We start from the raw sequence: 9,960 nt of genomic DNA, 5'->3' as shown, positions 1-9,960 counted from the left end.
AAAAAAAAAAAAAACAGGAATAGGAACAATAGTTATACCTGCTGCTTTGGATTCTTACAACAATTTTAAAATGAAGCAAAACATGTCGAGCCTGGCATTTAAGGGATGCTCAGGAGACATCAGATGATGCTCATCTGTTGCTTATCTGGGATGGTTTATAACCATTCTTCTCTGGGTCTATGTGTCTTGTAGCTGGCAGGAACCAGGTCTTTGTGCCCATTTGTACCTGCATGTATGTATGTACTTAAATACACACACTTCATGTGCCCATCTCCGTACACTCTATCCTACAGTAGGAAGCAATGCTTGTTCGTCATGTTTGTTCATTTCCTGTCCCAGGTTAGGTTTACAGCTCAAGTTCTTGCCTAACCCTACTCTAGTTCCTTGTGAGATTCACAAGGCCAGTTATAAGGGGCTGATTTTCAAGTCTCTAGTTTGGGTTTCTGAACCAAGGAATAGAGGCAGCTGAAGGGATGGGGACAGGGGATCCCTACAGTGAAAAGAAGGGAACGACACTAGAACCTATCAGGTCTCTAGGTCCCCAAACTGTGACCCTACCATCAATCCCTAGACATGAGAACTTGTTAAAAAAAATGCAAAATTTCAACTCTGCTTTCATGGCCACTGACTCAGAAACTAGGGTGTGGCCCAGTGATGCTTGCTTTAACCAGTCTCCCAGTGATTCTGGTGCATGCTGTGATTAGACAGCTGCTAGAGTAAGGAACAGACTCAGGCACACTGAACATGGCAGAGCAGAGCAAGAAGCAGAAGTCTGAACTCCAAACACCTTGAGGGGGACTGCAGCTACACTGGACAGAGCAGAGAGACCGAGTCCCTGATCCAGCAACCACTGCCTACCCATGAGGCAACTCCCATGGATCAGTGAATCCCTCAGGTCTGAGTTTGAGGCCTGAGTATGCTGACTTGGTAAATCCTGTGATGGGGTTTTGTGAGCTTTCCAATTTCACTGAAAGGACTTTTGGTTTGTTTGTTTGTTTGTTTGTTTGTTTGTTTGTTTGTTTTTGCAAGAATTTGTGTTCTCTAAAACTTCCAAAAGGTTTCCTGTTAATCCTGGATCTAGGTGTGCTTGTATTGCACAATGCAATCTGTGTTCTTTGTCATCTAATATAGTGGTCATTCAGACAGTAGCTTATTCTGGGATGCATGTGGTAAGGCAGGAGACTGACTGGAGGAAGATTAGCTCAATGATAGTGCTTGCCTTGCATGCACAAAGCTCAGTTTCAAGCACCATAAAAGGTCAATAGAGATACAAGTCCATCAATCGTATTTGATTACAGCGTCCTAGGGTAATGTTGGCTTCTGACTTTCCCGAAGATTAAGGCTCACGTCCCTACCAGGATTTTGCTCATCCCTCAACCCATCTCTGCTCATGCAGCAGCCAAGCTGCTCTGGAAGCTCCTAGAGACACTCCCTGTGCACTGCAGATCTTGCTGCTAGCTAGCTGTCCCCTAGGGGCCATTCTTTACCCTGAATTTCAAGAGGCAAGCTCTGGGTTACCTCACTCAGGATGATATTTTCTAGTTCCATCCATTTGCCTGGGAAATTCATGATGTCCTCATTTTTAATAGCTGAATAGTATTCCACTGTTGTAAATGAACCATATTTTCTGTAGGACATGAATGGTATGTATTTACCAATAAGTGGATATTAGCCAAAAAACAGAATACTCATGATATAACAAGAAGTTTAACAAGAAGAAAGGCCCCAGTGAGGATGCTTTAATCCCACTTAGAAGGGGAACAAAATAATCACATGAGGCAGTGGGAGGGAGGCAACCGGGTGGGAAAGGGGAGGGGGGAAAGGATGGTACAGGTATGGGGAGAGACCGGAAAGGAGCCCAGAGGGGCAGGAGAATGAATGGAAATATGCAGTTTCAGGGGTTGGGGGGAGCAGGGAGAACCTCTAAAAATCCCAGAGACCTGAGAATGAGAGGCTCCCAGGACTTAATAGGGATGACCTTAGCCTAAATGCCCAATAGTGGGGAGATGGAAACTGAAAAGACCACCTCCAGTAGATAGACGGGGCTCCCAGTGAAGAAATAGGGTGACCCACCCATCTTTGACCTAGAATTATGCCTGTCTAAAGGAAATGAAGGGACAAAAATGGAGCAGAGACTGAAGGGAAAGTTCATCCGGTGACCAGTCCAACTTGGGATTCATCCCATGGGTGGGTACCAAACCCTGACACTATTACTGATGCCATGTTGTGCTTGCAGACTGGAGCCTAGCTGTCCTCTGAGAGGCTCTGCCAGCAGCTGACTGAGACAGATGCAGATACTTACAGCCAACCACTGGACTGAGATTGGGACCCCCTATGAAAGAGTTAGGGGAAGGACTGAAAGAGCTGAAGGGGATTGTAACCTCATAGGAAGAACAACAATATCAAACTAACCTGGCCTGGGAGCTCCCAGAGACTAAGCCATCAACCAGAGAGCATACATGGGCTGGTCCAGGGCTCCTGGCACATATGTAGCAGAGAACTGCCTTGTCTGGCCTCAGTGTGAGAAGATACACCTAATCCTGCTGAGACTTGATGCCACAGGGAAGAGTTGTGTGTGGTGGGGAGCACCCTCTCAGAGGCAAAGGGGAGGGTAAATAAAGCACTCTTGGAGGGGGGCTGGGAAGGGGGACAACACTTGGAATGTAAATAAATAAAACAATTTTAAAAAAAGAACCAAGTAAGCAAGTTCTAGTCACTTAGCTTGTCATCCACTTTCCTGAGTCCCACCCCACTCCCCCCCTTTTGCTGTGAGCTCCCCAAAACACATTCATGACTTCTGCAGCAGCATTTTGTTGTTGAATTTTCCTCCCTGAAAATGGAAGGTCAAAGAATAAGGGGCGTGTCTTTTACCTTAGCCGCAGCTACATCTAACACAACACCAACAGGAAACCGCCAAACCCAACCTGACTGGACAAGGAAAAAAAACTGAACAGAACCAAAACTAAACAAAACAGAAACAAAACCTCTAGACAGCTCTCTCTCTCTCTCTCTAGGAGGCAGCAGCGCCACCGCGCCGCCGCAGCCATGGCTATTTGTGGTTTGCACAAGAAAGATAAGCACATTTCCCTTTTTTAAAAATGGCATTTCAAACAGGAAATATAAAAACACGTATGTATGCTTGATCTGCATGGAGAATGTTTAGAGGAACGCACGAGGAACTGATAGGCCAGGGTTATTTCTGTTATTTCTTAAAAGAAGTGGGGAAAAACTATATCCCTTGGTATCCTTGACTTTGGCCCCTGTGACTGCATTTCTGAGCTGTTGTGAGTTGCCTAGAATACACAGGCAATCAAGGACCATGACAGAATGAACACCTGCCCAACACACGGCCACCCAGCTATATGTAACCATTGCATCCTTCTGAATTTGCTTATGTTTTTACTTATTCGTTTCTATTCTATTTATTATCTATTTATTTGCAGCACTGAGGATCGAACCCAGGGCCTTGTACATGATAGCCAAATGGTCTGCCGCTGAACTACATCCCTGGCCCTTACTTTAGATTAAAAAAAAATAATAATAAAGACAAGATAGCTCTCTAGGTATCTGTAGTTCACAGCTATCACTCCAGGGTCTGCTTGCATGCTGCCAAGCTTCCCGCCATGATGACAATGGACTAAACCTCTGACACTGTAAGCCAGCCCCCAGTTAAATGCTTTCTTATAATGGTTGCGTTGGTCATGGTGTCTCTTCAAAGCAAAAGAACAGTGACTAAGACAGAAACTGGTACTGAGATAGTAGGGGGTATCTCTGTGTCAGACCTGACCATGCTGTTTTAGGGAGGATTATGGAAGGACTTTGGAGCTTTTGGCCTAGGAAAGCTGTTGAGTGTGAAGAGCTCCTTGGCTGGTCCATAGGAGCTTAGAAGATAAGAGTGTTGCACATAATGCAGATAAGAAAGGTCTGGCTTGTGCCTTCCAGATGTAAGCAAAGGCTTGTGTGAATAATCTGTGGTGTCTGGTCAGCTGGGGCTGAGGAATCAGCTGTGATTAAGAAGAGGCTAGCATCCTTGAGGTAAAGTGTTTGGGAAGTGTTTCCTCAGAGTCAGCACATGTATACTATACTCCTTATTCTGCTATATATACTTTTGGTATTGTTCTTTCTTCTCCTTCCAGTCTAAAGGTAACTGCTAACATGCATTTGGTATTTAGCATTCCTATAAATGCCTTTACAAATCTATTGTATAGAAAAGTGTGTATACGTGTATAGTGTATATGCACATATAGATACACAATGTCGGTTTCAAACTTCACTAAGTACTCTTGTACTTTGTGCATTATTTCACATCCTCTTTATTTTTCTTCCTATAATGGTTTTTTATTTCCATTCTTATTGTTATGCTTAGCTCTAGGCCAGTGCTTCTCAACCTTGACTGGAAATTGTAATTGGAGAGCTTAAAAAACTACTGATATGCAGATTTGCCCATCCATCCCAAGGTAATAACGTATAGATTGAGAACTACTGCAAACTTGTTCAAACATTTTCCATGGCTGTGGAAGAATTCATTGTATGCATATTTCACAACTCACAGACTAATTTCCTAATCGGGAATTGTTTCCAATTCCTTGCTGTTTTCTCTGCTGACCACTGTGTTTTTCTAACCTGTGCATATTCTCCAGGGCACACAGCTAGATGGTTCAACTGGGAGATCACAAGTTGAGCAAGTTCAACTTTATCATATTACCAGGTAATCTCTACCTCCACCATTTCTCTGCTTTTTGTTAACAGTTCTATGAATACACATCTTTTACTCCTAAATTTCCCTGATTTTAAGTGAGCCTGAACATTTGCCTTCATTCTGCCACCCTGTGGCCCTCAATCCAGAAAGTGCTACTGATGGCAGCACAGGTCTGCTCAGCCATGACACGTAGATACTGGGCTAAGCTGGTCTCCTCATTCCTGGACACCAGGCCTTTTTCCTCCCACCTTATTTCAAAAGTAAATGAAGAGCGCTCCCTCAGAGTCTGGCTCCCGAAGGGATGCCTGCTCCAGCTCCTTCACTTGCTAGCGTGGTTTTAGACCTTGCTGCCATCTTTGCTTTACCCCTACCAACGGGCACGATTTCTGTCCTATTTTCATTCTGCAAGATAAGCATTGTGGTTTGGAGTCCAGAGAAGCAATTTCATTTATCGTTTTTTATACTTGATCATCAGGTGACATGAAAACTTACATGCCATCTTGAATGCTATGTGTTTTATTTCTGACGGGAAAGGTTATAAGACGTAAATAACATTTGAGATGACATTCTTTTTCTCAAATCATTTTTTTTTGAAGATTCAGGAAAGGCATCAAAGTAGCCCAAGCATAAGCTAGATGGAGGAGAAGATTCATTTTGAGTGAGCATTGCTGAGTAATTCCATAACTGGGCTGTCACAACTCACAAAGATTAGAAGCAATACTCACCCTCATGCAGATACACCCGAAGGACTATTTACCTGTACACTCTGGGCTTTGCTCCCCTGGAAGTTTTTTGGAAGCAGCTGTTTCCAGAAGCTCTCCTTTGAGTAGTCAAACTGTACAGCCATTGGTGTATTATTTTGTTGAATATTAAACCAGACCTGTGAAACCATCAACAAGGAGACACCGTAAGCCCACAGGAACGCAAGACTACAGTAGGGAAGGATGATGCAGAATTCTACAGGCTTGTAGACAACTTAAGTGTCTGAAGCCAAGGGGGCTGTGAGGGAGGAGCAGATTCCAGGGCTCTGGGAGCTCTGCAGACTGGCTGTCAGGGTAAGCGATGGGTTAATCCCTGACCCCACAGACTCGTGGGTGCCATGACTTCAAAGTTCCTGGGAGACTCTAATGTGTGCTCAGGATGACATGAAGAAATAACTTGAGGGTTTTTTTTATCTATATACTTACATTTTTATCATTGAACAAACAATCTACACTTTGCAAGGGACAAAATGGGTCAAACTGCTTATGACATTGCCCCGTCGATGGATTCCAAAGCAAACACTCATCAGTTTCTTGAGTTAACACATAAGCCACATGGCCCTGCATAAGGAAAGAGATTCGTCATACAATGTATTTGTTGACTACCTTCTATATGTAAAAATTATAGTTATTCTGAGTTGTAAAGTTTTCTTTGGGTTTAAAAAAATGGATTTTTTTAAGGAGGAAAAACAACTTAACAGCAAAACCCAAAACAAAACTAAAACCAAACCACTACAACAACAAAAAAATCAAAGTCAAGAAAGTTTCAGAAATCCTCAGACCCAGGTAGTATGATGATTTAAATAAGAGATTCTATGAGCCAGTGTCACCGTTAGAGGTTCTGTAGGGTGTACTGGTGGCAATAAAACATGCTACTCTAACAAAGTCAGTATGCTATGATGGCTTTCTAACAGACAGTCCTAAAGCATTGTGACTGGGCCACTTTTGTCTAATTCACACAAAAGTGCTGTGGGAACTCACTTTGGTTAGCATATACCTGGAGACAGAATACCAGGCCAAATAAAATAAACAGTTAAGTAAGATTATTGCCTAAGGCTCCGAGGGAATCATGGAAGGAGTTTAAAATCCACTAAATTAAAACTGAGAGAAAGACTTGGAACTAGAAGGTAAAGTATACAGGAAAGCAGTCTAACGGATAAGAAGCCCAGGGCAGGAGAGCATCTTAGCGGGCAAAGACACTTACCATGGAAGGCTAGTCAGTAACATGAGCTCCATCCTGGGGACCCATGAGAAAGCCCAAGGGGAACGCCACAGCATGCCCTCTGACCTCCACGTGTGTGCCCTGGCACATCTCCCTGCCACCCATACACACACATACATACTAATAATGATAATAAATATTTATTTAGAAAAGACAGTATTAGTTATGGGGCCAACGAGAAAGCTCAGCTGGTAGAAGCCTGCTGGCCTGGCCACAGGAACCCGTGTAGGCAGAAGGAGAAAGCACTCAAGTTTTCCTGTGACCACTATGTGTGTGCTGTGGCATGTGACTCGTGAAATAATAAATACAATTTTAAAAAGTTTTTTTTTTAAGTATTTATTTATTTTATGTATGTGGATACACTGTCGCTGTCTTCAGACACACCAGACGAGGGCATCAGATCCCATTACAGATGGTTGTGAGCCACCATGTGGTTGCTGGGAATTGAACTCAGGACCTCTGGCAGAGCAGTAAGTGCTCTTAACCGCTGAGCCATCTTTTCAGGCCCTTAAAAAGTTTTTTTTAAATGGTTATTATTTTGCTCTACATGTATCTTCTCATAGTGTTAAGACTTTCTTAGTGGAAAAATAAATAATTCAAGTAATGATAGCAATATTTAGTATTTATTGGTTATGCTAAGATTCATACTGATTTTCCCCTTTTAATTCACTCTCAGTTCTGAAGGTAGGCATGTTTATCACACACGCTCTTTAATGAGGACTTGGAGTTTAAGGGGCTAAAGTGACAGCGAAAAGCAAAGTGACACTTCCAGCAGAGGTTAGCAGGATGGAGAGGTGAACAAAGCCCAGCCCACACCTGAGTGAAGCTGCTGACTTTAAACCCAAGCCAGTCTGGACACTGCTCAGCCCACTGCTGTCCTGTCCCTATGTCTCTACTTCTCTGGCCCAGCTGCTTTAAACCCAAGCCAGTCTGGACACTGCTCGGCCCATTGTCGTTCTTGTCCTGATGTCTCTATATCTCTGGCCTAGAGTGCTTGCTCTTCATTACTGTGTCTCCCATTTCACCTCATCCACCAACTGAGGTGGAACCTGCCTGCTGTGGATTTTCTCTCTGGATCAAGTAACAGTTATTTATTGAGATCTTATTAGTGCCACCTACTAGCACTTACAACCAGGGTAGTGGATCAAAGGGGACATTAACAAATTTGACAAATAATAAGCTACAACAAGGGATCTTGGGAAATAAATCATATCATAGTAATAAACAAACAAACAAACAAATAAACAAAAGGCAAGACTGGAAATGCTGAAACGTGGCCAGAATATATATATATATATATATATATATATATATATATATATATATTCAGAAGTGTAATGTAAAGTGTTAAATCCTGGAGAAGAAGAGAAGACATCATTAGAGTGTTAGTTCAAGCCTTACAGTGTAGTTTCTGAAACCGGATGGTGGTGCTGGATGAGAACAGCCACAGAGCCACGCACGGGATGCCACATGACCCCTTATCTCATTCACTGCCCATTTGCCACAGACAGCTGCTGGGGTATGAGGTGATTTAATATTCCCGGAGGCCACACCAAGAGCACCATTTTACAGGAAGAAAAGTAAAACCTGTTCTTTGCACTGTAGAAATGTTGGTGTGCCAGCATTACCCTCAGGTCACAAGTGCTTGCCCTTGAAGCTCTCTGGTGAGCAGGAAGTCTCCCAGACTGGCAGCTTAAGTCTGCTTGAGTTTCTTTCGCACTTTCCGGGACTTACTTCTAGTACTGAGGTTCCCAGGATCACCAATGCCTTCTTCCCGAAGTACAGAAAGAAATTACAGAGAAGTATGGCATGCTCTTCTTTATTTCCAATGGCCAAACTAATGCAGCACTGGGCAAAAGGGGGAAAAAAAAGGAACAAAAATAATACAATGTATTCTAAAAGGAGGAGGAGAGGAAGAGGAGGAGAGAGGAAAGAGAAAGTTGAGTCCAGTAAACAAGGCATTTAGAACCTTATACTCCCTGAAGTCCAGCTTCCACTTTATCAGGATGTTACTACAAAAGCAAAGCAGAAAGCTCTGACTTTGATAAGGAGTAAGAAGAAGAGAATATTAACTTGGGACACCAGGCCACTCAGATAATGGGATAGGTGATCCGGATATTGTACAGAGTGGCAGGACAATTTATATCCCAAACGAGACATTTCTTGCAAGACAGATATACTGCCCTGAGCTTCCAAGGGCGCATTCTGGATAAGTAATCACACAGGATCTGGAGGAGTGATACTTGGGGCCTTGGAGCTACAGTCTGTCCTGTACCAATACAGTGTTTGATTCAAAGAAAGGAAGAGATATAAGTCAAATGATGCTCAATCAGGAAGCATAATAGAAACTTCTTACCCTAAAGAGCTAGACAGATGGGCTACAGATAAGAGATCCAACCCAGGATACTGAGTAAGCGTGTGTGGCAAACAGGAATAGGTACAGCAGGAAAGGCAGCCTGGTGGCCTAGGCCCACGCCAATGGAAGTATGTTTGTTTGGTCCTTAGACATTTTGTGTGTGTGTGTTTTTGTCTTGTTGTTGTTGTTGTTGTTATTGTTGTTTTGAGTCCCTGACTGTTCTAGAATTCACTATGTAGACCAAGCTGGCTTCAAACTCAGAGATATTTGCCTGCCTCTGTCTTTTGGGTGCTGGGATTAAAGGCATGGGCCACTACTCCCAGTCTTGGCCCTAGAATTTTTTTTTTTTAAAGAAAATGTTTGTGTAAAACTTTAGATTTCTGACTTCTGTTGAAAAAAAGATTCTGACTTTCTATTAATAACATTGGGCCTAAATGTTCAATTGGCAGCTGTTTAGTCTCTCAGACTATCCAAACACCCAGAAGGGACCTTACACTGGACCGAAGATTTCTGACACTTAGATAAAAGCCAGAATTTCTCAGGAACTTATAAAACTGGTTCCCTTCTACCAGGAGTCATTTCCCTTACCTCTAGCAGAAGGGACACATGGCTGCCTATGGTGCCTACCACAATATCAAAGTCCATGTTGGCCTCTGTGTTCCCTCAGTATCACAAGTGCCTCTCACACATTTCAAAGTCCATCCTAGGCCTCCTTGCCCCTCCTCTACCCTCCCTCCAGCTCATGGGCTTCCCTCCTCGCAGCCATCCATCCTTCCTATATCCCTGCTATTCCCACTCTTCTCATTGTTACACACGTTCTCTCTCTAGCTCTTGCTGTCCACTTTCTCTCTGTGTCTCCTATTCCCACTAACTCTATTTCACTGTTCTCTCTCTCCCCTCCCCTCCCCTCCCCTCCCTCCCC

The 9,960-nt window shown here is 43.3% G+C and overlaps 1 protein-coding gene across 1 annotated transcript in view; it reads right to left on the bottom strand.

The window, feature by feature from the left end:
* The window catches only part of Cc2d2b (coiled-coil and C2 domain containing 2B), a 74,419-nt gene that overhangs the window by 6,964 nt on the left and 57,495 nt on the right, over positions 1–9,960 (bottom strand). Inside the window, exons 29-31 of the mRNA XM_021152526.1 lie at positions 8,417–8,530; positions 5,887–6,021; positions 5,457–5,579 (exon numbers count right to left, since the gene is read on the bottom strand). Of these exons, the coding sequence (XP_021008185.1) occupies positions 5,457–5,579; positions 5,887–6,021; positions 8,417–8,530 (372 nt within the window). The remainder of the gene's footprint in view (positions 1–5,456; positions 5,580–5,886; positions 6,022–8,416; positions 8,531–9,960) is intronic.

This window comes from Mus caroli, chromosome 19, assembly GCF_900094665.2.
Source record: "Mus caroli chromosome 19, CAROLI_EIJ_v1.1, whole genome shotgun sequence".
NCBI classification, from domain to species: Eukaryota; Metazoa; Chordata; class Mammalia; order Rodentia; family Muridae; genus Mus; species Mus caroli.
Note: the sequence above shows the minus strand (reverse complement) of the source record. Positions and strands in the feature narration are given on the sequence as shown.